Source organism: Aspergillus uvarum (assembly GCF_003184745.1).
Source record: "Aspergillus uvarum CBS 121591 unplaced genomic scaffold BO82scaffold_4, whole genome shotgun sequence".
Classification (NCBI taxonomy): Eukaryota; Fungi; Ascomycota; class Eurotiomycetes; order Eurotiales; family Aspergillaceae; genus Aspergillus; species Aspergillus uvarum.
The window spans coordinates 412,572-436,712 of NW_020291301.1; the positions used below are offsets into that span (position 1 = coordinate 412,572).

The following is a 24,141-nucleotide window of genomic DNA, read 5'->3' on the forward strand; positions in this document are numbered from 1 at the left end:
CGGTGAGTGAGTGAGTGCGAATGCAGCGAGGGGTAGAGCATTCATTTCCATTCCATGGTTGCCGGCGGCTGAACCCGAAGCTAACTAGCGTGTCGGTACGTGACAACGCCATGCAGAAACTAGTCAAGTTAATTCTCGCTTATACTGGATGCACATGCCTGCCATGGCATGCTTCATTGTACTGTACCTGAATACGTACTTCACCTCGCTTAGGCTTGTTGGCCCGATCATCGCCAGAGACGACTGGTGCCAAGACCCGAGTGTGCATTCTTCAGCAGCCTTGCTTTCGGTCAAATATCGGGGTAGCGAACCTGCAGAAGACCTGATTTGCCGGTATGTCCTTTACCAAGACTTCCAAGAACCGACTAATAGCGGCCAAGGCCCGTGCCGAATCGGGATGTGGGTGATTCCAAGCGAGGAACAATATACTTATAAAACACCACCATTATTCGGGGATTCTCTCGATGTCACAGCAGCCAGCTCAAAAACATCACAATCATGAAGAGTTCTTCTATCTTCACCCTCGCCGGACTGCTGACCTCCGTGGCCGGCCATGGCTACCTTACCATTCCATCTAGCAGAACCCGACTAGGATTTGAGGTATACCGCGCTTCCATCGAATTTTGCGTCTGATACTAAGTAACCGGACGATAGGCTGGTATCGATACATGCCCCGAGTGTGCTATCCTTGAACCTGTCACCGCATGGCCGGATCTCGAGGAGGCCCAGGTTGGCCGCTCTGGTCCCTGCGGTTACAATGCCAGGGTGAGCGTCGACTACAACCAGCCCAGCGATAATTGGGGGAACTCGGTTGTCGCGACCTACACGGCCGAGGACACCATCGAAGTGCAGTGGTGTGTCGACCACAACGGTGACCACGGCGGCATGTTCACCTACGGTATCTGCACTAACCAAACGCTTGTCGACCTCTTCCTTGACCCGGATTATCTGCCGACCAATGATGAAAAGCAAGCCGCTGAGGACTGCTTCCTTGCGGGCGAGCTGAAATGCACCGACGTGAGCGGCCAGACCTGCGGCTACAACCCCGACTGCACGTCGGACCAGGCCTGCTACCGCAACGACTGGTTTACATGCAATGCGTTCAACGCGGACACCAACCGCGGCTGTGAGGGGGTGGACGGAGCGGCGCTGAACTCGTGCACCACCACCATCGCGGGCGGATACACCGTGACCAAGAAGATCAAGGTGGGTGGCTGACCAGCAATATTTCCGGTGACCAGAGATTAATTATAGCCATGTCTAGCTCCCTAACTACTCGTCCGACCATACCCTGCTGCGCTGGAGGTGGAACAGCTATCAGACCGCGCAGGTCTATCTCGGGTGCGCCGATATCGCCATCACCGGCGGGTCAGGTTCCGGCTCCTCCAGCTCGTCCTCATCTTCGAGCAGCAGCACGACCAGCACGACCAGCAAGACTAGCAGCACGACGACGACGACCTCCAGTACGACCAGCTCCGCGACCTGCACCGCCGCTACCAGCGTAGCTGTTACTTTCAACGAGCTGGTCACGACAACCTACGGCGAGAACATCTTCCTGACCGGCTCGATCAGCCAGCTGAGCTCGTGGGATACCTCCTCCGCCATCGCGCTCTCGGCCTCCTCGTACACCTCCTCCAATCCCCTATGGACGGCAACAGTTACCTTGCCCGCTGGCACGACCTTCGAGTACAAGTTCATCAAGAAGGAGTCTGACGGTACAGTGGTGTGGGAGAGCGACCCGAACCGATCGTACACTGTACCGACCGGTTGTGCAACTGCGGCGACCGTAGCTACAACCTGGAGGTAGAAGAGCCTGTCAGGCTGGTGGAATCAACAAGAGATGTGTAATGACCGTGATATAATGAATTGAGAGATCCCTTCATTCCTAGAACATGACGCTGAAATAAGGGTTCCAACAGAGGCATGTTCTGACCAGATGTTTGATATGATCACGTACATCCTTCTACAGAGGCTATCCCAATGACTCGCAAGTAGTTACGTGAACTCGGAAGGTGAAGCAACAGCTCAGTTAGTGGTAACTAGCTGGCTGAAGGAGCTCAGGGTACCAGCTCGGAGGGGGTCAGAAGGTAGTGCGAGGGGATTAAAAATACCAAGACTTTCTATAACCCCTCTAATGCTTTGAAATAGATTTTGAAGTGTGTTCTCCCATCGTTGACCGGAACATCCTCTGTCTCTTGTGAAAACGTATGTACGTCAGGATCTTTGCACTCTGACAAAGGCTGACGGTCTTCTTCTGGCTGGGATTGGCAAGACAACGCTCTTGTAAGTCTTCTAGGCATTCTGTTCCGATTACGCTGATATTCTGTCATTCTCTAGTGCTCACGCCTTCGACGAGCTGGCTGTTTTCACTGCCAAGGGCCATAGGCGTTGGACTGGCCGAGGCACGTCGCCGACGATCCCCAACCGTTCACATGCACATTCCCTGGCTGCGTGGACCCACGGTCGTTCAAACGCAGAGCGGACTAGATGCGTCACAAGACCGAAAGGCACTGCCAATTGGAGTAGTGGGTCTGCTCCTACGACGATTGCGCCTACAAGTGCTTTCGCCAGGACAATTTCGTGCAGCATCTCGTTCGGGAGCACGAGATGGCCGAGCCGAGAGTCGAGAAGATCAAGGCCACGACGGCCATGCAGAGGGCTCTTGATGCACAAAGGCATGTTAACGTGGAGAATCTGTGGAAATTGGTTCCGCAGTGTCACCATGAGAGCAACGCAACCCCGCAACAGGAGTCCTGTCGGGTCTGCGGAGAGAAATTTGACAAGTGGAAAATACTGATGGTGCACGTGAGCAGAGATCTGGAACAGTTGGCTCTGCCAATTCTGGACTTGGCGAAGCAGTACGCTGGTGCTTTAGAGAGGTAGCTTCCCTTCACCGGATAGACACTAGGCACGGACGAGACAGCCTCTTCACTTTCGATTGATAGCGTTGAAAGCCCACAATTCACTGCGCAGCCACATAGGGAGATTCTGATACAGTGTGTTTCGCGTCGAGGTGTAGATTTAGAACTCATCTTCAAATGCAGTCTCGAGCTCTATAGTATATCGGCCCGGGGCCGGGGATAAATTCCGTCTTCTCAAACGGGAAATCAACCCTAAGAGCTACAATATGGAGACATGTCCGATCATTCGAGCGAACGAATATCGAAAGTCCATATCGTGCCATTTATAGGTTAATCCAACTCGCGAGTAATCGCGAATACCCGCGAATGAGACAAGATCTCCAACCCTCCGCACGGTACCTAGAACCCGAGGCTTTCCTCAATTCCCCTCCAGCATACGGGCATACCACCAGAAAAAAAGCAACAGAGATCCAATATTACGGAAAAGGCTACTCCACGTGAATCTCGATGATCAGCGAGACTTCGTCGCCATACAAGAACTTGAATTCCGCGCTGTACGTGTTCCGACCACTCAACCGCATCGTCATGAACCCATCCATCAACATCTGATGAATCCGATCGGTCTGCAACTCCTGAACCAGCTGCCACAAGGGCACCCGGAAGAAGGAACCATCGGCACGGTGAACCCGCTGGCCGAGAAAATCCACATAGATGGTGTGTGCTCCCACGCGATGAATTGGATACGCGGCCCAGCCCGTATTGCCCCAGTTGTCGTAGACGATCCGCTGAGCAATAGTCATCGCTGCAGTTGGGGTGAGGATCGCCGTCGGTAACTCTGCGGTGTGCGTCGTCAAGATGTGGTGGGTCTCCGCGTAGTCATTCATGACCGGTCGATTGGGGCGTAAGCGCACAAATCTCTGGCCAAGGTAGTTGGTGAGACGATGCCACCATTCGAATCCGGCGCGTTTGTCGACCTCGGCCGGGATCTGCTCATCGGTCAACATATCTGATGAAAGTACGTGCTGATCGGCCTGGCCCGCTTCATCCGTTAGATCGCGTTTGGTGCCGCCCGGAAACGAAGGTCCACAGAGCGCGGTCACTGCCATGTACCGCCCAGACGAGCCCGTGGCGCTCAGGCACTTGCCTGTGGGACTCTCTGTACGGATGGTGTGGCTGAGGGAGTCCAGAGAGCAGACGTGGCTGTTGTATAGACGGAACTCGCAGGGCAGGCCAGTGTTGTAATATGACACGGCGGACTGGAAGACATCGTCGATCGGGGCACACCAGATCTCGTTCTCGGCGGAAATCTCGAGAACACTGCCGCCTTCGTTTGTCAATGAGGGCTGGCAGTCTCCGCGCCGGAATAGGGTAATGTGGCCCCCGTATGCCTGCCCGACGACTACTGTTGCAGTGACGTAGAAGGACAGTTTCATTTTGCGGTAGCTCAGCGGCTGTTTGAAATTAGTATTTTGTTGCGACTGCTTGACGCAAATGAAATTCTTGACGACCGATATGAGCAATGCAGATTTATAGGGAGTTCTCGCAAGGAACAGACAGCATGATCTATACAGCTTGACGTGGAGTGCCTGACCAGCTTGTTGGTAGCGGCTGAGCCACGCCAAGCTCGTATTCCAGCCGCAATGGTGCTCGTATACGCACAGCACCCGCCGATACAGTCAGCTCAGTCGATTCGTGCCAGTTGATTCAGTGCTGTGAGTATTGTTTGTATTTCTGCAGCAAGACTTCGTCTTACGACGTCAGTAGCCTGATGTATACCCAAGGTAACTTATACATGATGGCACCTAATGGATTTTACGTAGCGGGTGCGTATCCTGCGATAACTAGCCTGCATGTAGCTTACTCCGACCAGATCCTGTCCTGGCGGATCACAATGAAACATTGGTGCGGACGGATATGAGCATCCTGATGTTCTTCTTCTGCTGCAATGGGATGACGCGGACTAGGATGCAATGGTAGAACCGTGAGCCATAGCAGAGCCGCCCATTGCCGCCGGTTGATTAGTAGGCCCTCACTCGATCTTCTCAATACCATTGCCTTGTCAAGCGCTGCAAACTTGGGTCTAGTGCTGGCGAGACACGGTAGTATATAGGTTGGAGCGGGATCCAGACACACATCCAAAAGTCAACTACGAGAACATTGTTCCTTGACTTAGTCATTTACAAGCATTTCTTCACAGGAACCACGAGACACATTCCTGCATTATTAATTCTTCACGAGCCTTCTCCACTATTAGATCAAATTGCTTTTGCTCTTCTTCCACGGGACACCGACAGGCAACTGGCCCGTGACTCCGGACCATCGGTCTAATGTCCGGAGTACGCCCCAGCACCACCCTTCGAACACAATGTAAATTAATGTTCCTTAGCTGGTGTCCCAACCTCCACGTCCTCTTTACTCTATGCAACCTCACCCTACCAAAATGTATTGCCGGAAGACTACCGAACGTATTCTCGCCGCTACTGCCATCTTTCATATTGCCCCATGCCTTGCTGCAGCGCAAACCGGCACCCTGGGTCAAACCCCGCAGATGGGCTGGAACTCATGGAATGCGTACAAGGCCAACATCAATGAGTCAGTGGTCATCCAGAGTGCTCAGCTCCTCACCAGTCTCGGGCTGAAAGATGCTGGATACGACTACGTCCTCGTGGACGACGGATGGGCCGACTATAATCGCACGGCGGACGGATACCTGCAGGCCAATGCGACCTCCTTTCTCAGCGGGATTCCCGCTCTAGCCGATAAGGTCCACGCCCAAGGCCTAAAACTGGGCCTGTACGGCGACAGCGGCACGCTGACGTGTGCATTCCGCCCCGGCAGTTGGGGCTACGAAGAGCGCGACGCGCAGACGTTGGCCGACTGGGGGGTGGATTACTGGAAATATGACAACTGCGGGGGCTACCAGGCTATGACTGAGGCGCCGCCGGTCCGGTTCGGGATTATGCAGAAAGCCCTACAGCTGGTCGGGCGGGAGATCCTATATTCTGTCTGCGAGTGGGGATATCAGTTTCCCTGGCACTGGGGTGGAGGTATGTACTGTCCCTGTCTTTGCATGGCCTGCCATGCGGATGCGCTTGTGGAAGACCATAGTTGCTGACCATCGCAAACACTTCTTCCAGCGATCGGTCACTCCTATCGCATGTCAGGGGACATCACCAACGTCTTTGCGAACGAAACGGGCTGCCCCTGCAAGACCGCCTACTGCTTGAACACCGGGTACGCGAGCTGCTCGGTGATGAGCATCATTCGGAAGATGCGCGAGATTAGTCAGTACCAGTCCCGCGGGCACTGGATGGACATGGACATGCTAGAGATTGGCAACGCGGAGATGACGCTGTATCAGCAGCAAACGCACTTTGCCTTCTGGGCGGCGCTCAAATCGCCGCTGATTATTGGAGCAGACCTGTCCAAGCTGTCCGACGACGCGCTTAATGTGCTTACGAATAAACGAATGATCGCAATCAATCAGGACCTGCTTGGACAGTCAATCAATTATGTCCAGAACGCCAGCTCCGAGGGCTTGTCGCAGGTATGGGCTGGCAGTGTGGAGAATGGATACGTGGTTCTCCTGTTCAACGAGAAGAGCTACCCACAAAGATTGAAGGTAGATTTCGAGACTCTGGGGTTGCAGCTTTCTGGGCCTGTCAGTGTTACGGAACTATGGGCCGACAGGTCCTTGGGGAAGATCAGGTCTTTTTCAGGCACACTGCAGGCGTATCAGACTCTTGTGTTCAGACTGGACATGTGAGTTATAAGAGTAGGATTTGAAGAATATTTACCCTTACCACGACCTGCGACAACCGTGTAAGTGAATAACTGCTTATACTTATAATGCACCCTGCCTCCTAGAATAACAAGAACATTTGCAACACAGAGAAGAAAGCTTACTGTTGAAGAATCTTCATGCTCCTCATGTCTGTCTGTCTTCATGCTGTGTGATGGACTTTTGCGATCCAACAAGTTGGGTCCGGTGAGGCTGTGACTACATATCTAATCACAACAGTCGCTAAGATTCATAATTTAACCACACAATTCTACACACTTCGATAAGGACTTAAATGCTTTAGAAAATCACACAGTTCAATTCTGATATGAAAAAACTCTGAAAGATAGATATAAGGTTCTAAGTGAGCATATCATGGGATGCAACCAATCTCTTGCCAGACATCGGCCACCCTCCACACGAGGCCCATTCATCAGCAATATGACAGAGCCTGGTTCGAACAGCTTCCAGGAATGAAACTCTGAGATACCTTCGGCAGGTCTGTTTCGAAGACTTGGGCGGAGGGATCGAGAATCCGATTAATGATGTGAATGGTTCCCTGCGTAGAACTGTTAATGTCCCTCAAATGAAGAAGGAAGGAGGTGCGATCAGCTGATACTCGCCTTGGTAATCGAGATATCCTTTTCCACCACGGTGGCCACGTTGTTCAGGATGATTTTGCCGTCTTGAACCTGCGAACCGACATAGAGGTAACTGGCAGTCTGGAGTGAGAGTTGTGTTAGCTTTATACATGACTCCATGGCTCATGTAGCCTACCTGAAATCTTTGGTAGGTCTCGTTGAAGCTACTAGAATTGAGATTGGTATTTGGGACGTAATGTGAGAGTAGCGTGTTGCCCAGCCACCATTTTCCCTTCCTAGTCAGGTGTCAGCTCTCTTTTCAGCAGGAGTTGCATGATTAGAAGGAGAGGGCCAACAGACGGAGTGGACTTGAAGTTGTTGAAGTATGTGCCGGTATGAAGCTCAAAGGCATCGTTGTTAGGCGCAAAGAAGGTAAAGCTCCAGGTTGGTTCCGTATCGAAAGCCGCCGAGAACCCGCCGATTGTCTGCAACTCCTGTGCGAGAACACTCAGCTCTGAACGAGAATTAATGAACTCCAGAAGGGTAGTAGCGTTCGGCGACTTGGTAGGAATATAGCTTCCAGCAATGTTCCGATAGCTGAGAGGATCCTCTGTGGAGGATAAGGCCCCGCTGATGATGGGCAGCAGGACGTAACTAGCAAGAAAGAGATAATTCATGGTCACGGCCTGCAGCACTGCTTCTCGGATGAAGAGAATGATAGATGGGACAGGAAAAATAGTCGTGTGCCTGACGATCGAATATGGGGGATGTCTTCTTGTGCGAAGTTGGATGCTACCGAAAAGATATGCTAGGTCGTTCGCTACGATACATGCAGCAGACTCTAGGGTCCACCCGGCAGTTCTCCTTGAGCGGAGACGGTGCAAAGCACGGCCCGGAGTCCGGCTTCTGACTTGCATTAGGGCACCGTTAAGGTCAGATTCATCGGGGAGCCTTCCTACCATAAATCTGATAACCAAGTACCATCCGAGAAGTGCGGAAACCAGGAAGGGATCCTTAGGCATATAATCCGGCTATATTCAGCTTTGGTTCTCGACAAGTACAGCACAGGACAGATGACCATGAAGGTGCGTATACTATCATCGATATCCTCTCCCTCCTAGACAATATCCAACACATTGACTCACGTTCTTTTCTCTCTCCGGTAGAAATTACTGGTGAGTATATCCGCCGTCGTCGCTCTGTCCATCCGGGCGGTTCAGTGTACGGTGCAGGATGTGCCCGCAATCTTCGGGCCCGTACCAATTGTCGCGACGTTCTCCGGCGTCGATTCCACCAGCTACCTGAAGAGGCGACCGAGTGATTTCGTCCACCCCGGGATCTGGCACACTCACGACGACCTGGAACTGATCCGTAACAAAGTGCTGAGTGGTCAGGACCCGTGGGCCTCCGCGTACCAGCAATTCAGCGCCGACAGTTACTCCCAGGCCAGCTACGAGATGCAGGGCCCAAAGGAAGTGATAGCCCGCGGGCAGACGAGCAATTACACCAGCTTTGCGCACGACGCGCGTGCGGCCTGGCAGAACGCGCTCATGTGGTACATCACCAAGAACGAATCCCACTGGACGCGCAGCACCACGATCCTCGACGCCTGGGGAACCAATCTGACCAATATCATCGGAATCGATCGCTCGCTCATGATCGGCCTGGACGGGGATTTGTTTGTCAACGCGGCGGAGCTCATGCGCTGGGAGGGCAACTGGACCGAAGTTGGAGCGCGGTGGCAAGGGGGCTCGGGCTTCAGCACGCAACTGTACTGGCTGTTTGCGCGCCAGTCGGCGGCGGTGGGGCAGGCCAACTACGGCATGGTCAGCATCAAAGCGATGCTCAGCTTCGCCGTCTACTTGGACGATGTGCAGCTGTACAATTACGCGATGAATGCCTTCATTCAGGACAACTGCGCCGGTATCTTTGCACAGTACAACTCCGAAACGGGTCAGTCGGTGGAGGCCGGTCGGGATCAGGGTGTGTTCTGCATCTTCTATTCAGTGTCCCCTGCCAGTTTCCTTCCTTACTGACCGTATTGAACAGGCCACACAATGTCCGGAATCGGGTGGTCGGCTTACGGAGCCCGAGTCGGCTTGAGTCAAGGGGTAAACCTGTTTGAGGTAGGAGATAATCTGCTGTTGAAGGCCGCGGAGTATGCCGCCAAATACAATCTCAACTCGACCGTTATTTATGACCCGAAGTGGTCGCGCTGCGAAGCGGTCCTTGTCAACGGTCCCTGGGAGGTCATCTCGGCGGAGAACCGTGGCGTCAGCAACAAGATACCGATCTGGGACCTTCTGTATTACCAATACGTCGTCAAGCAGAAGGCAACGGCACCCTGGACGACTAAAGCTCAGGATTATGAAGGCTTCGAAGGGGCAGTTTCCAGCAACGACCATCCGAGCTGGGGTGGTCTTATCTGGGCGGCCGAAGCATGAAGATTTGGCGGAAACAGAGCGACCGGGAAGCTCGCATACTGTACTGTACAGCTTTGGAAGGGTCCAGTTCCGGCGTGAAGTGTGCTGATCTACTTGATTGGTGGAAAATTATGCATAAGTTTTCGAGGGTTCCGGTTGGATCGAATGTGATAAACACTCCCAAAATGACGTACACTACTAACCAGGAAATACCGTTGTTTGAGCCCTGATTCACGTGACAATATGCCGTCCCCACCGGATTGTATGGTTTCATTCCTCCTTCTTTTCGGATGAGAATTCGTCCGGAGCGAAGGGAGCCCGGGCCGGCGATTAGACCGGCCGCTTTCCTCTTCTGCGAGGGTGAAATTACGACCTACTGTGTACTGCCAGGTGCATAGCAGGTACCTCAGCTAGGAGTTATTCATTCCCGTCCTGCCAAGATCCCACTTGCTGCATAACTTGATTGATTGAGCCTGTCAAGTGCCTTTGACGGACTTATTGTGAGCCGAACCCTCAGCGGTTGTAAAATCTCGATAGCAGTGTGGCGAGTTTTACTTTATATCTTCCGCTAGATGCCTTTGTTACCACAGATCAAATCTACTATACAGGATAGACAACAAGTACAACGCTCAATAATCAATTTTCAAGAAAAAGAGATAGGTTGAAAAGATTTAGAAAAGGATAGATAAATAAAGCATGAGAAGAGAGAATAGAACGCTGCGATAGAGAGGACATACACACGTGTGGCTATTCTGGGTAATGTGCCACATTGGGATGTGGATGTGACGAGTATCTGCTGAAAAGTGCAGTGACGGGAATCATGCAATGCGGGGAAATGGCGGGGTAATGCCACCCGAACCCCAGGGGTGAAGCGTGCACGAATTCTGGGTCCGTCCCGGTACCTGAATGATACGATATCCCCATATCTCAGTCTCCAGGTAACAGCTGTTTCTGGCACCTGTGACAATGGCAGCCGACGAGCCCGATCAGCCAGAATTCGGAAAGGACAAGTCCTTGGCCTGTCAATCTTGTCGGCGCAAGAAGACGAAATGCGACCGCGAGCAGCCGTGCGCGCAATGTACCCGCTTCAACGCCATCTGTCTCTACGATGACTGTCGCTCGAAGCCGGGTCTTCGCGCCGGCGCCGTCGAGCGGCTGCAACAGCGCGTCGACACGCTGGAGAATATGTTTCTCGGCCAAAGCCTTCTCTGGCAGAGGATGTGGAGCGCGGTGATGGATGGCGTATCGCCCAATATTCCCTCTCCGGCCCACAATGGCATCGAAACGGCAGGTAGTACGGCGAGCCTCAAGCAGTTATCTGAGGAGGTCAAGCAGAACTTGCTGCAAGAGGCAGCAGGGATGCCTGGTGGCACTTGTGTAGCGTTGTTCAGGCAAGGGCTGGGAGATGAAAGAAAAGGACACGAAAGACAAGAGTCCAGGGACGAAGAACAGCAGGAGGAGAACACGGATGTCATGCGGCAGCAGAAACCACCAGAAGAGCGTGCTGCAAAGCGTCGAAAACTCCATTGTGACTCCAACGTTGGGCAGCAGGCGATCGAGACAGTGAACGACTTGTCTGCCGCGCAGCTCTCTGCGCAGGGGCTGCTATCACATGCAGTCATGATGGAGTTGGTCGAATTCTATTTCACCAATGTCCATCCCTGGATTCCCATTCTCCATGTCAGGCGATTTCGTGAGCAGCTGTACAGTCCCGACGGCTGGAACAAGGCCCTGCCGATTTTACATGCAATTCTAGCTACCTCCATCCGCTTTATTTCACACCTCGAGGCTGGAGATCCGCAATTAAAAGCAGATATGGCGGCTGCTAGTCGTCAAAGAGTGATCCTCAACAGCATGGAGTCATTCTCGGTGGAGAACTTGCAAGCATTGGTGATTGTAGCGTTCGATATAGTATGCCGATTCCCATTCCCTAACAATGTTGAATATAGTGATAACAGCTACGATGCAGATCGGGAGTGGTCAAGGCCCGTCAGCGTGGTCGGTGGTCGGCAGCATGACGCGCACTGTTGAGCAACTCCAGCTAAGTGTCGAGGATCGTGACGACGATGAGGAAAGAACGGCAAAGGGTGAGTATCTCATCAAGCGAATGGTCTTTTTGAAGCCAGCGCAGCACTGGTGGCAGACCGAGGAGCGAAGACGGGTATTCTGGACCGTGTTCCTGATGGACAGATTTTGTAGCGTCTCGACCGGATGGAACCTGAGTTTGACGAGCGCAGACGTTCGACGGCGTCTGCCCTGCGAGGGAGCGTTATGGCAGCGGGAGCAAGAGCAGACCACGCCATTCTTTGGCATCGCCAATCATTTCAGCCACGGAGCGAACGGTCCAATCTTGGACGACGATAAGCACCCTGGACAGGACTCCCTCGGCGGGTTTGCCTACGCCATCGAGGCCACTGAGTCGCTGAGCCTGGTGGTCCATTTCTTCTTGCACAATGCCCTTGACATCGAAGACGTACAAAAGACCAAGAAATGGCTGCTGAGATTCAAGGAACTCGATTTGCGCCTGGTTCAGTGGAAGCTCCTGCTGCCGCCAAAGTGGCAATCGGCTTCGGTTCTCAACGTGGACGGAATCATGGACCCGAATCTGACTCTCGCGCATTTCACCCACAACACAGCACTAATTCTGCTCCATCAGAGCATCGCCTATCCTCCCGCACATTGGAAAGATTGCCCTGTGCGATTTCCGTCGGCAACCTCGCTCGAAACGTGTATCGAGGCTGCCTCCGAGATTGTGATGCTGGGTAGCCTGTTTCTCCAGCACTCCTCCATTCTTGCCAATCCACAATTCTCGTTCTGTCTCTTCATTGCGGGACGAATGCTACTAGTACACTCTCAGCATGCCAGGCTTCCTGTCTCAGATCAGCTCGAAAGTATCGTTGGGAGTTTGCTTGAGATATCCCGTCGTTGGGCTGGTCCGGGTGCCACGGACCACCGAAATCTGGCGTCGGTGTTTGGCGAAAGGCTCATTAAAGCTCGACAATACATGTACTGCAACGCGGCATCACCCGCGACGCCCCTCGACATTCGACAAGCCGCTTACTCGGAGTCTGGGGATTGTGCCGAGTCGTCTTCAATCGATGTTCGTGCGCGCTGTGGGGACGGCGTCGGACCCTCTACGGTGACATTACCACACGGTGCACAGAGCTCTTCGACTCCATTGAATCCACGTTGGACATCAATTGAGGCGCAATCGTTGGCCGACTACCGCAGTGAGCAGGGTCGCGTCGCGAACCAAGTCTCTCCCAGCGATTTTCTGAACGATACCCTGAGCCTCGCGTTTCCACCGCTTCCCCCATCGCTGCAGGTGCAATATGACCCGCTGGCGGGATTGCCGATGGTAGACCCTTTGTGCTTGGGCAAGGAAGTACCATTACCATTTCTCGATCACTCTACATCAGGAAGATCTCAATTCTGGAACCCCGGTCCACAATAGACATTCCCTCTCTGATCACGTCCATAGGTCGTTCTGGGAATTGGGTCAGGTATAACAAGGCTAGCCAGCCGCAAAGTCCCGTGAAAATGTATATTCTTCTATCCCTTTGTTCTATTTCTTCGATGTAAAATATGGTCTAATCGTCTCGTCACCTTGTAACTCGATCTCTTCGTAATCCAGTTCAGTCCGACTGCGGGCTCTTTCCAAAACTTCATTTCCTGAAGATTAAGCACATGAAATAGCTCATGCTGTCGTGCTACGTCCCTGGCTCTACCAAGCCCAGTTCAAGCAACATGTTTCCCAAAAGCATGAAGTAATAGTCCGCATAGACCAGGCCGTGGTTAGCCCAGCGTCGCGGCGCGAACTCATAGTTGTTGATTGTCGCACCGTTGAGTATCGTCTCTTTCGGTGGGTGATTTGTCTTGGTCTTCCCTCCCTCTGTCCCGTCATCGACCACCAGGGAGCCAGATTCTTGCTTTGGCTGATGCTCGGAGGGCGCTCCGTCCTCATACGTCTCGAACTGCTGCTCCGAGGGTGAGACGGTAAAGCGAAACGTCGGTGGGTTCAGGCACGATGCGAGCGTGCCTTGAACAATGCGCTCGACAGCTCGTGAATAACGACCTGCAACCTCCTCAAATCCCTGTGTCCGGAACCCTTTGTAAAGTAAGAGCATGCCGCACGAGGCGATCATGGCCGCCGAAGTATCGCGAGGCGTTTCACTGGTGACGGGAGCATCAAAGTCCCAGTACGGAACCCCGTCGGGCGGCAGATGCTCTATGAAATAATCCGCGAGCGCCTGCGCCGTGGCCAAGAAAGATCGATCCTGCGTCCAGAAGAACGTCTGCGCAAATCCCAGGATCCCCCATGCTTGACCGCGCGACCAGCAGCTCTCGTCGCTGAATCCTTGGTTAGTGAATTTCTGTTTCGGCTTTGCGGTCATGTCGTCAAAGTTGACCACATGGTACGAGGAATTATCGGGCCGGATGTGATGCTGTTGCGTAGTGCGGGCATGCGCGACCGCGATGTCGAATAGACGGTGATCGTTTGTCGCTTTCGCGACCCAGAAAAGCATATCGAGGTTGAGCATGTTGTCTATGATGACTAGAAAGTCCTTGGACGGATCCTTGAAGGCATATCGCTTGGTGATGCACGTGTCCCAGCTTCGGATCGCCTGGACGCGGGGGCAGAACCGCCGCGCCAGGGTGTGGGCGGCGACAACGAGGGTGCTGAGTGCGCGCGCGTCGTGCTGCAGCTCCCAGGCTTTTATTGCCCACGGAGCGATCATGAACCCCAGATCGTGCGTCGTGCTCAGCAGAGCGTTTTGGTGCAGGTTGGTGGTCCACCATTGGCACAGATGCTCGAGTTGCACATGGTGGGGACCGGGGGTTCTCCCGCCGATACGGCACTGGTTGTATTTGGTTTGCCGTTCGAGCAGCAGGTACAGAGATCCGGGGAAGAACCCCGAAGTCCAGAAGCTTAAATCTCGATAAACATATCTCCCACCATCTCGGCCTGTATATTCTGGATAGAAGGTGGGTGGTTCCGCCTACGGAAGCAGTCAGTCCAGCACAGGCCAGCGGCAAAATCATTAGGGCTAATTCGGCCACTTGCCTTTCCCTGTGCTTTGCTCGCCACATACCACAGCTTCGCGGCCACTGACTCGGAGAAGAAAATGTCCGTCAATGATTTAGGCAAAGTACTGCTCATATGAGGCGAATGCCGGCTCTCCTCGAGCCTTTGCGTCGATCCTGTGGATCTCTGTTGGGTATCATCTGACTACCCTCGATTAGTACCCTGTCGCTAAGCGCCAGGGAGGGGGCCGTTGAGAAAGCGATGGGGCATTTTACAGACGTACCAGCATGCTTTTGTGATCAGCACACGAGAACAGACGCAGGTAAGTCTGAGTGTAGTCTGTAACGTGTATATTGAATAGCGGATCCTATAGCGGCCCGGTCGTCAACTTTGCCGAGCTGGAGGTCGGGTATGATCCACTGAGACTCACTGCCGCGCGTTGATTGTCTTTGCAGCGCAACTACAGAGTAGACAATTTGTACATATATATTATAAAGGAATTGGGTACTGCTCAAGCCTGGTGGAGATCCAATGGGGAAAGGGCCGTCCAATGGCCCGGCGAGTGCCTGGATACTCAATGTCTTGGTACTCAGTAGTCGCCAAGAGAAAACCCTTCGGGATAAGTAGCGGCAGCTGCACCGAGACGAGCACACGCGGCCCCTATCTCCACTTAATGATTTCTCCTTTTTGTAATCTGATGCAGAAAGACCAATGAACCCCTGTCGCTTCTAATTCTACAATGCAGTAACTTATCCTCTGCTTTTGCACGTCCGTCCAGGAAACGGCCCGTTTCATCTGCTACCAAAAGCAAATTCGCGGGATGATTTCCATTGCTCCCCTTTTCTCGGGAGTACTATATAGAATAGAGATGGTCGAGGAACTGCCCTCGCTAGATATTGTATACTCATCAAGCTTGGAGTCATTGAGCAACTCGTACAGCCAAAACTTAGATTCGGTTATTCATATCTAGGTCTGACGTGCGCGAAAACGATGAAGCTGACGCTTCCGGTTGCCTTGATTTCACTGGGGGTGGCATCAGCCTCCCACCACGGAGCATCCCGTGCCTCCAGCCACGGAACGTCTCACGGTTCCGCCGCCACATTCACCCATCCGGGCCTCCTTCATTCGACCTCGGACTTTGCGCGCATCGTGGAAAAAGTTTCAAGCAAGACGGAGCCCTGGCTGACGGGCTGGTACAAGCTCAGCAATAGCTCCAACATCGACCTGGATTACACCCCGTCGCCCAAGACGACCGTCTATCGGGGCGCGGATGGGGTGCACGCGGAGAATTATCCTTCCTTGTACAGGGATATTGCAGCGGCTTATGCCATGGCCATCTACTGGAAAGTCACCGGCAACACCAGCTACGCGGGTGTGGTGGTGAACATCCTCGACGAATGGAGCTCCACCCTGACCAACATCTCGGGCACCACCGACCTCTACCTGGCCGCGGGCATCTACGGGTACCAGTTTGCCAATGTCGCGGAGGTGATGCGCACCTACTCCGGGTGGCCCGCGGCCAATGTCACCCGCTTCATCGACATGATGGTCGACGTCTTCTACCCCATCAACCATGATTTCTTGGTGAATCACCACGGCGCCGCTGTCGATCATTACTGGGCCAATTGGGATCTATGCAACATTGCCTCTGTCTTGTCGATCGGTGTTCTAAGCGACAACCAGACAATGTACAAGGAAGGGCTGACGTATTTCAAGTCTGGCGCCGGGAACGGGCAGATCGAGAAGGCAATCTGGGAGCTCTATCAGGTGGACGGGGAGACCCTAGGGCAGGGTCAGGAGGCCGGGCGCGACCAGGGCCATTCCATGTTGGATTTCGCCCTCCTGGGCCCTATCGCCCAGACCGCGTACAATCAGGGAACCGATCTCTTTGGATATCTGGATAACCGAATTCTTGCGGGGTGCGTCACAAGAGCTTTTGTTGTACCCTAAGCCCTTGTTTCCCCTGGTTTCTTCTTCTTACTCTCCCAAGTGATATCATATCAAGTCTTTTCTTGCCCTGGCTAACAAGCAATTATCAGTGCTGAATACGTGGCCAAGTACAACCTGGGCTACGATGTCCCCTACACGACATACGACAATAGCGACGACGTGAACCAGACAGTCATCAGCAACACCAGCCGTGGTGACATCCGGCCCATCTGGGAGCTCTTCTACAACCACTACGGGGTGCTCAAGGGGTTGAATGTCACCTATACGGAAGCCTATCGCGACATGGTCGTGCAGAATGGCTCTGGCGCTGAAGGAGGCGGTGGTAATTACGGAACCACCAGTGGCGGGTATGACCAATTGGGATATGGCACTTTGATGTACACTCTGGCTTGAATGTTGATATAGGGGTGTCATTTTGCAACGTAATATGGAAGGCAGAATGAAATGAAATGATCAGTCATCTACCCGATTGCTTCTGCTTGTGCAGCAGGTTCGTGTTCGTAGCGTGCATTGACTACTAGTACTCACCGGGCATTTACAGGCGTGAATCGGTTGGTAAGAGGCCGATTATAAAGGCCGGCTTACACGGAGTGTTGCCAAGAATGAGCATTAATGGTCCCTGGTAACGGTCGTCAGAGTTTCTGCCTTTTGATTCGAGCTAAATATTCCATCGAAGACATTGTCAGTCACCCCATGGGTATCGATGTAGTACAGTTTTAGATCAAATGAGAGGCAGATTAATGCATTGCTATGACCACCCTGCCGCAAGTGTCGAAGCATGAACCATCATCAAACGAGATTGCTAACTCAGGGGTGTTGAGCGTCAGAAGCCAAGACCAGATTGATTCTCGCGCTGATCAGACATTCCAATCACCAATCATCGTAGTCCGGGATATCCTCCTCAAAATACGTTTCCCTAACCTCTGCAAAGCCAACGTCAGGGGCATGGGGCGGCCAGGGCTTGCCGGTCCCGGTCGCAAACAGCGCGAAGCTGGCGCCGGCGAATACAAAATAATTCTCGGGCGCAAACGCCAACCACGACGACGAGAGTTCGGCCAACCATGTTCTCGGGCCATGCATATCCTGGCTGTACCCAAGATGGTAGGACAAGGGCTCAGCTCGAATGTGAAGGGTCAGGTCGGATGGGATCGTCGACGAATTCAGCGGCACCTGGGTATACTGGCGCAACGGAACATCACAGGTCAGCAATAGCCTCGTGAGCTCCACTCCTACAAAGCATACATACCTGAACTGTGTTGTTCATCATTAACGTGGTATAGATGCACATTCCTGTGCTGTTTACACAACCAGAAACACCAATGTCCTGGTGTTGCAGCTCACTCCGATAGGCGCTGACTCCGACGATCTCGCCGTAGCCGAGGCCAGAGGATGTCGGCAGCAGTCGGGCACTGAAGGTCATATTCAAGGACTTCTGCTTGCGTAGGATAGCAGCCGGGGTGTCGCGGTTGCTTAGGTCAAAAGCATTCGGTCGGAGAACAAGGCCCCCGGGGTTCTCTTTCTTGAGCTCAAAGTTCTGGGTATAAGGGGTCCGAAGCTGATACCAAGAAGGGTCGAGGACGCCTTCATCGAATGAATCTCTAAACGCTGGATATCGCACGTCAGGATTATCGCTAAGATTCCCAATTCGCTCACTCAGGAGCACAGGTTGCCCTCCGTTGACGACTGGCCACCCATCCTGCCAAGTAACTGGGGACAAGAAAGTCTCTCTGCCTAACGGAGAGGATCCATTGATTTTGCGGCGTGCCAGGTACGCAATATACGATAACCCGTCCGGCGTATCGAAAATGGTACCGTGGCCGGTGGACTGCACTGTGAGGTTGTCATAACCGTAGTGACCGTTGAACAGGATCGGATTGTTTGGATCCGGTTCCCAGGGACCCTCAGGCGATGAAGAACGTGCGATTGTCGCACGATGGAGATCATCGGTACCACCTAGTCCAGAGATCAACTAGTTAAGTGCCAAAGGGGTCATGGATTTTGTTCGAGCTATTTCAAGTTGGCTTGCCTTCAGCAATTAAGAGATAATAAAACCCCTCACGCCAGAACATCTTCGGTCTTTCGGGCCTCGCAGAAGAATCGTGCGTCATGGTCCCATTCCACAAGGAGCGATACAGCCCCCTACATAGTCCGGAGCTGAGGTCAACCTCACACTGATAGATGCCCCAAATTCTGTCAACGTCGTTAGTTGGCGCCATCAGGTTCAGGTAGACCTTCTTGGAGACCAGGTCTTGGAACAATGATGGGTCAGTCCCCCAGCAACCGGACCAAATCGGCTCACTCCAAGACTTGAGATCCTCAGACACGGACCAGATTACGCGCGGCCATACACGAGCAACAGGGTTAAAGGTCCATCGAGTCATGGATGCCAGGTAGTACAGCCCGTTGATATGAGACAAGGTCGGGGCCCAAGTGCCTACATTTCTCAGCAAAAAGACTCGGGCAGGGCAAAATTGAAAAGATGGTCAAGCATGTACATACCAGCCCCCGTAGGGATGCCGTACATTTGCACTTGGCTGGACCTCGTGAATGCATGAGAGTACAACGTCCAGTTACCGAGATCCATGGACGTGTAAATTGGCGTACTTGGCCAGTACTCCAAGGAAGAGGTTGCAAGAAAGTAGTTGCTGTCAACCCGCAGAATTGAGGGATCTGGATTTCATCCTGGAAGAATCGGGTTCTGAAGTCCTGTAGCTAGCTGTAATAGGCGCTGACTGGTGACGAATTGAATAAATTAAGACGCATCGTAACGTGCTGACTGGGTAGATCACTGGTCTGAAGAGTTCGTGCCTAAGGCCTCGGATACATCCGCACCGAACACTCTATTTACAACAAGTCACGATCGAAATGGATGTGAACAAGTTTATGATTGAGTATGCCTTTCTCTTTGACCCAAGTCCGCACGTACTATGTCAGAGTGGCTGATCTGGAGCGCATTCCTATTATCCCCCCCCCCCCGAGGGAGAAAGGTGGAGCGGATGGGGAACGACCGGGGCAAGGTTCGCCGCTATTCTCCCCGCAGGATACCCCGGAAAATGAACAAGAGGCTTAAGAGGAAGGGGGAAAGAAAAGAAAAAGAAAGGGGGGGGGAAGAGGAAGAAAAACAGAAGCAGGGTGTGTGAGCGGATAATAGCGAGTTTATGTCTTTCATTAGCAGAATATTGGTGTTGTCACGTATTGAGCTGTACCGTGACATTTGATTCAGCAGAAGATGTCAACTGCCATGGATATGTTAGACACTGCTAGTTTGCGATGAGCAATCTGATATCAACCTCCATCACTTCCATTCTTGACTATGCCACAAATTCAGGGTTGTATTGAGCCATGTTTCGGAAGGGTATCTCTCCAGCTTCAATCTAATCAGCAGATCGGGAGCTGATCATGAGTGGTGCTATGTGTTAGCCGCAAGCCCGGACAGGACCGGACAATCGGGGCAATTGCCGGCCACTCCTCCGGTCTGTGCTTTCAATATGCTCCCAGAGGGCTGTGATCCCTAGTGAACAGTTCAATGGTTCTGACTCAGCACCTGAAGTCACAAAATAACCAACCTAAACCGTTTAAGTTAATCACGGTCACTTACCATTTAATTAGCAGATATTGCCGCACTTATATAGCCCCAGGATGGCTCCCTCCCATCGCTACATTTGGCCATTCTCAGCCCTTTCACTATCATGTCTGCATCAAAGCACGTCGACACTGGAGAGTTTGCTCACCATGAGGATCTCGACCAAACCTATGTGAAAACAGATCGAACTACTGATACGGAGAAACCTGATCCCCACGCAACACAAGCAGCCACCGTGATTAGCCCGGCTACCAACAGCCGGCTCTTTTGGAAGATCACTCGTCGAATTCTGGTCATCCAAATTGTAACCTACTTTTTCCAGTCCCTGGACAAGGGCATACTGAACTATGCGTCTATCATGGGTATCAAGACTGATACGCATCTGGTCGGGCAACAGGTAAGGGCTAGTCGAGGTCTGATGGGTTGTCGCGGTTGTTGTCTTTGCCATCTGTTAATCCTTATTCTTCTCAGTATTCATGGCTGGGCTCGATCCTGTATTTCGGTATTCTCGTCGGCGAGTACCCACAGAATTTTCTCTTGCAGAAGCTGCCCTTGGCGAAAATGTTAGCCGTCAACGTTTTTATCTGGGGTGCCATCGTCGCGTGCTCAGCTGCAGCCACCAACTTTGCAGCCCTGATGGTGGTACGATTCTTGTTGGGCTTCTTCGAGAGCTGTATTCAACCGGCCATGATGTTGCTGTAGGTCTCACCAGACTAGTCCAGTAAGCACGGGGCTTGAGTTAACGACCACCTAGAACATCGATGTGGTATCGGCGCGAGGAACAATCTGTCTTGAACTCCATCTGGTACTGCATGACCGGAGTGCAGCTAATGGTACGTTACATCGTCCTGCGCAGCTGATACATGGACCTGATCACGTCAAGGTTGGTGGCCTTTTGTCTTTCGGTGTGTCCAAGTTCCAAGGCGGGCCGATCTTCAATTGGCAGTTGTTGTTCCTCGTTCTGGGATGTGCAACGTGCGTCTGGTCCTTTTTCATCGGGCTCTTCCTTCCCGACTCCCCCTACTCCGCCAAGTGCTACACCGAGGAGGAAAGAATCTTAATGATCGAACGCGTGCGAGACAACGAAACAGGGATCTCGAACAGGGAGTACAAGAAATACCAAGTGGTGGAGGCTGTTACGGATCCCTTTGTGTGGTGCTGTGTGCTAATGATCTTGGTGGCCAACCTTATCATTGGGGGTCTGGGGGTCTTCTCCAACCTTATCATCGAGCAGTTTGGGTTCACACTTCTCCAGACCCAGCTGCTGAATATTGCGCAAGGAGCATGGACTATCGGTGTCATGGTTGGGTCGGCTTGGACCGCTCAGCGAATCCAGAGAACCTGCTTGGTCATGCTGGTTAGTCCCTGTCTTGCTTGCCATTTCTCTAAGTACGCCATCGTTAGCCCTCAGCTGAGATTGACAAAACTACTCTGACAGCTGTGGGCACTTCCTGCCATTGCAGGCACCATCTGCATCCTCGTCGTGACGCCGTCCTCATCAAACAGCGGGGGCATGCTCATCGCTTTCTACTGCACGCAGTGCTTCCTGGCCGAGGGCAACCTGATCATCTCTCTGGTCACACGTAATATCGGCGGACAGACCAAGAAAGGCATAACCATGACCATGATCTTTATCGGGTGGGCGGTCGGCAATCTGGTGGCTCCGCAGATCTTCCAGAATGCCGATGCCCCCCGATACCTGCATGGATTTCTGGCGCACATCGTGATCTACGGTGTTTATGGTGTTCTGGTGGTGGGGACATGGTTGTTATTGCTGGCCCGGAATCGCCTTAAGATCCAGGCTGCGCCGGATATGAATCACGACTTGGCCTTTGACGATCTGACGGACAAGGAGAATCCGAATTTTCGCTATGTACTCTGATTCCATGTCCAAGGGATGGGAGTTGGTCACGACCATCTGGCAGAGTCGTATTTTCTTTTAGGTGTTTGGGTACCCGAAATGTGGTGTCTAGAATGCAGCATTGCGGAATTAGGTTCTTTCTCATGACATAGAGAGCAGCGCATCTCGTTGTGAGATGCTTTCAGATGGAATTTAAAGATTGTGGTTTTTGTTTGAAATCTAGATTGCCACTCCGTCAGGCTAGATGACACTGGATGCCACTGTAGACCCAGCCCGCAGGATAGAGAGCCAGCAGTGCAGTAAGTCACTTCATCAAAGCGGTCCCGAGTAGATAAGCTGATCGCATTGGTGGTTGGAGGCCTCAGGCACAGGTTGATACCAATCACGACCCGCCACGAATCGATGCCGACCGTTGACGGAATGTACACACTATATCATTTTACCCAAATACTTTGACATCCCCAGACTACTAGTGAGCAAGAACATCATCCTTCTCAATCCAGGGCACAATATCAATTTACTCTAGGCTCTATGCTCTCGCGTGGCACTTCCTTCCCACCATTGGTCGTCACATGGGTCCAAGCACATGACGGTCCTAGCCCTACATTACTAGGAAGCTGCAGTTGAGCACACGCTTGAGGGGAATTCTAACGCCAACAATCTACTTCCTCGACACCTTCAAGGCAGCCAAAGTGCCCCCGCTAGCACTGGCCCACCGAGTCTGTGGTTAAGCTAACCAAGCGCAGGTGTATCAACCAACAACCCAGGCACCCCAACCGATGCACTTTCATGGAGATTGCTCTATGGTTCCCAACAGTATCATCACAAATAATCCCTCGTCCGCTCCGCGCACCACTCCCAGAACTCGCCCGCCCGCCCAGTGCCGCCCTCCTCCGCCGGCGCCAAATGCCGGGCCAAGTCCGGCGCCACCCCGGGATGCAGTCGACCCCAGGGGATACAGCAAGGGCCACGACAGCAGCTTCATCCACCGCGCGTTGCGCAGCAGATTGGTATTCGCCGCCCCGGGATTTTGCGCGACGCTGACCAGCCCGGCGTCTCGGTACCGGCGGGCGAACTCCACGCTGAGGAACCAGTTCCCCAGTTTGGAGGTGACGTAATTCCGGACGGCATCGCGGGGCGGGTCGCGGAGCTCGGACAGGATGATCCCCTCCGGCGACGCGGAGAGCTCGGCTACCTGGCTGCTGGTCCAGATCACTCGCGGTGCAGGGGAGAATTCGTTGTTGGCTGTCACCGCAGCGGTGAGGAATGGGAGGAGGAGCTGCGTCAGGAGGTAGGGGCCGAGGCAGTTGGTGGCGATTTGCAGCTCGATTCCCTGCGCGGACACGCTTCCAAGTGGGGGCTGGGAGACGCCCGCGTTGTTGACGAGCAGATCGAGTCTACTTTCCCGCGATGCGAAAGCGCTGACGGTGGATTTGATGGTGGTCAAATCGTCTAGATGCAGAGGGAGATAGTACAGCTGGCCGCCAGTGGTGTTGGAGGTGGTCCTGATGGTGCTGACTTGAATGGTCTGGATGGCCGCCTGAGCGTGCGACTCGGACCGGCCGGCGATGTAGACTGTCGCCCCTTTCTCGTAGAGCATGCGCACCAGCTCCTGTCCTATTCCGGATGCACCGCCGGTCACAATGACGACTTTCCCCTGCTGCGAGGGAACGTCGGACAGGGTGAATGTCGGGCGGGGAGGGGAAAATTTGCGAAAACTGAGCACCCATTATCAGATGATGAGCTGGAGTTGACACTGGGAGCTCAGGATGTAAGGGTGGGAGTTCTTAAACAGTGATGAATTCATTGCCGCCAGAGCTGAGTTCCGAATCTCCTTAGCCAGCTCACTATGCTCGTCTAATCTGACGTGCTAGCGCAAGAATGAGATTTTCGCGTGCTTCGCTCAAGCCCACTGGCCTTAATTTAGTGCTTATCGGGTGGGCTTCCCGGTTTTGGCTGGCGGCAGGGGCCACTTACAATGATCGGACATCAAACTACAGGCGCTAAGCGAGCTGCTTCTAGGCATGATCAAGTAATTGGATAGACCAGGGCCCCACATGGTGGCTGAACAGCAC

At 53.1% G+C, this 24,141-nt stretch overlaps 11 protein-coding genes across 11 annotated transcripts; 6 read left to right on the plus strand and 5 right to left on the minus strand.

Moving 5' to 3' along the window:
* Window positions 1-493: 493 nt before the first annotated feature.
* BO82DRAFT_418528 (starch binding domain protein) lies at window positions 494-1,807 on the plus strand (the record flags this gene model as incomplete). The annotated part of the gene is made up of 4 exons (XM_025640073.1): window positions 494-600; window positions 655-1,206; window positions 1,265-1,368; window positions 1,423-1,807. The coding sequence occupies exons 1-4, from the start codon at window positions 499-501 to the stop codon at window positions 1,805-1,807; spliced, it is 1,143 nt and encodes a 380-aa protein (XP_025496385.1). The 5' UTR covers window positions 494-498.
* A 1,422-nt stretch (window positions 1,808-3,229) lies between these two features.
* Window positions 3,230-4,761, minus strand: BO82DRAFT_428655 (uncharacterized protein; the record flags this gene model as incomplete). Its single annotated transcript, XM_025640454.1, has 2 exons — window positions 3,230-4,312; window positions 4,723-4,761. The coding sequence occupies 2 exons, from the start codon at window positions 4,759-4,761 to the stop codon at window positions 3,350-3,352; spliced, it is 1,002 nt and encodes a 333-aa protein (XP_025496386.1). The 3' UTR covers window positions 3,230-3,349.
* A 540-nt stretch (window positions 4,762-5,301) lies between these two features.
* BO82DRAFT_380352 (glycoside hydrolase family 27 protein) lies at window positions 5,302-6,775 on the plus strand (the record flags this gene model as incomplete). The annotated part of the gene is made up of 4 exons (XM_025637752.1): window positions 5,302-5,326; window positions 5,378-5,908; window positions 5,999-6,683; window positions 6,754-6,775. The coding sequence occupies 3 exons, from the start codon at window positions 5,302-5,304 to the stop codon at window positions 6,625-6,627; spliced, it is 1,185 nt and encodes a 394-aa protein (XP_025496387.1). The 3' UTR covers window positions 6,628-6,683; window positions 6,754-6,775.
* A 224-nt stretch (window positions 6,776-6,999) lies between these two features.
* Window positions 7,000-7,964, minus strand: BO82DRAFT_326313 (uncharacterized protein). The gene is made up of 4 exons (XM_025632913.1): window positions 7,584-7,964; window positions 7,420-7,519; window positions 7,266-7,364; window positions 7,000-7,201 (listed from the first exon to the last, which is right to left on the minus strand). The coding sequence occupies exons 1-4, from the start codon at window positions 7,898-7,900 to the stop codon at window positions 7,076-7,078; spliced, it is 642 nt and encodes a 213-aa protein (XP_025496388.1). The 5' UTR covers window positions 7,901-7,964; the 3' UTR covers window positions 7,000-7,075.
* A 338-nt stretch (window positions 7,965-8,302) lies between these two features.
* On the plus strand, window positions 8,303-9,667 carry BO82DRAFT_361046 (uncharacterized protein; the record flags this gene model as incomplete). Its single annotated transcript, XM_025636800.1, has 3 exons — window positions 8,303-8,308; window positions 8,390-9,206; window positions 9,273-9,667. 3 exons carry the CDS (start codon window positions 8,303-8,305, stop codon window positions 9,665-9,667), a joined length of 1,218 nt encoding a protein of 405 aa, XP_025496389.1.
* A 911-nt stretch (window positions 9,668-10,578) lies between these two features.
* On the plus strand, window positions 10,579-13,197 carry BO82DRAFT_428658 (putative C6 transcription factor). The gene is made up of 2 exons (XM_025640455.1): window positions 10,579-11,557; window positions 11,616-13,197. Exons 1-2 carry the CDS (start codon window positions 10,613-10,615, stop codon window positions 13,098-13,100), a joined length of 2,430 nt encoding a protein of 809 aa, XP_025496390.1. The 5' UTR covers window positions 10,579-10,612; the 3' UTR covers window positions 13,101-13,197.
* Window positions 13,198-13,356: 159 nt separating this feature from the next.
* On the minus strand, window positions 13,357-14,807 carry BO82DRAFT_418540 (glycoside hydrolase family 88 protein; the record flags this gene model as incomplete). The annotated part of the gene is made up of 2 exons (XM_025640074.1): window positions 13,357-14,646; window positions 14,712-14,807. The coding sequence occupies 2 exons, from the start codon at window positions 14,805-14,807 to the stop codon at window positions 13,357-13,359; spliced, it is 1,386 nt and encodes a 461-aa protein (XP_025496391.1).
* An 855-nt stretch (window positions 14,808-15,662) lies between these two features.
* Window positions 15,663-17,056, plus strand: BO82DRAFT_301069 (putative GPI anchored protein; the record flags this gene model as incomplete). Its single annotated transcript, XM_025632072.1, has 2 exons — window positions 15,663-16,591; window positions 16,712-17,056. 2 exons carry the CDS (start codon window positions 15,663-15,665, stop codon window positions 17,013-17,015), a joined length of 1,233 nt encoding a protein of 410 aa, XP_025496392.1. The 3' UTR covers window positions 17,016-17,056.
* Window positions 17,057-17,492: 436 nt separating this feature from the next.
* On the minus strand, window positions 17,493-19,299 carry BO82DRAFT_273445 (beta-xylosidase; the record flags this gene model as incomplete). Its single annotated transcript, XM_025631055.1, has 4 exons — window positions 17,493-17,801; window positions 17,869-18,575; window positions 18,766-19,064; window positions 19,118-19,299. Coding segments are annotated over 4 exons (1,497 nt in total), but the record flags the coding sequence as incomplete, so codon positions are not given.
* Window positions 19,300-20,306: 1,007 nt separating this feature from the next.
* On the plus strand, window positions 20,307-22,220 carry BO82DRAFT_388867 (putative MFS transporter). The gene is made up of 5 exons (XM_025638411.1): window positions 20,307-20,602; window positions 20,677-20,903; window positions 20,960-21,038; window positions 21,089-21,562; window positions 21,644-22,220. Exons 1-5 carry the CDS (start codon window positions 20,312-20,314, stop codon window positions 22,085-22,087), a joined length of 1,515 nt encoding a protein of 504 aa, XP_025496394.1. The 5' UTR covers window positions 20,307-20,311; the 3' UTR covers window positions 22,088-22,220.
* Window positions 22,221-22,674: 454 nt separating this feature from the next.
* Window positions 22,675-24,125, minus strand: BO82DRAFT_428661 (NAD(P)-binding protein; the record flags this gene model as incomplete). Its single annotated transcript, XM_025640456.1, has 3 exons — window positions 22,675-23,784; window positions 23,915-23,978; window positions 24,044-24,125. 3 exons carry the CDS (start codon window positions 24,123-24,125, stop codon window positions 22,854-22,856), a joined length of 1,077 nt encoding a protein of 358 aa, XP_025496395.1. The 3' UTR covers window positions 22,675-22,853.
* Between the last annotated feature and the right edge of the window lie 16 nt (window positions 24,126-24,141).

Excerpts from the sequence above, each read along its gene's own strand:
- BO82DRAFT_326313 (XM_025632913.1), bottom strand. The coding sequence starts at position 7,900 with ATGAATTATCTCTTTCTTGCTAGTTACGTCCTGCTGCCCATCATCAGC. Across the intron at positions 7,520-7,583 it reads AACAACTTCAAGTCCACTCC|GAAGGGAAAATGGTGGCTGG; the intron begins GTCTGTTGGCCC and ends ACACCTGACTAG. Across the intron at positions 7,365-7,419 it reads AGACCTACCAAAGATTTCAG|ACTGCCAGTTACCTCTATGT; the intron begins GTAGGCTACATG and ends CTCTCACTCCAG.
- BO82DRAFT_428658 (XM_025640455.1), top strand. The coding sequence starts at position 10,613 with ATGGCAGCCGACGAGCCCGATCAGCCAGAATTCGGAAAGGACAAGTCC. Across the intron at positions 11,558-11,615 it reads TGATTGTAGCGTTCGATATA|ATCGGGAGTGGTCAAGGCCC; the intron begins GTATGCCGATTC and ends GCTACGATGCAG.
- BO82DRAFT_388867 (XM_025638411.1), top strand. The coding sequence starts at position 20,312 with ATGTCTGCATCAAAGCACGTCGACACTGGAGAGTTTGCTCACCATGAG. Across the intron at positions 20,904-20,959 it reads CAACCGGCCATGATGTTGCT|AACATCGATGTGGTATCGGC; the intron begins GTAGGTCTCACC and ends ACGACCACCTAG. Across the intron at positions 21,039-21,088 it reads TGACCGGAGTGCAGCTAATG|GTTGGTGGCCTTTTGTCTTT; the intron begins GTACGTTACATC and ends GATCACGTCAAG.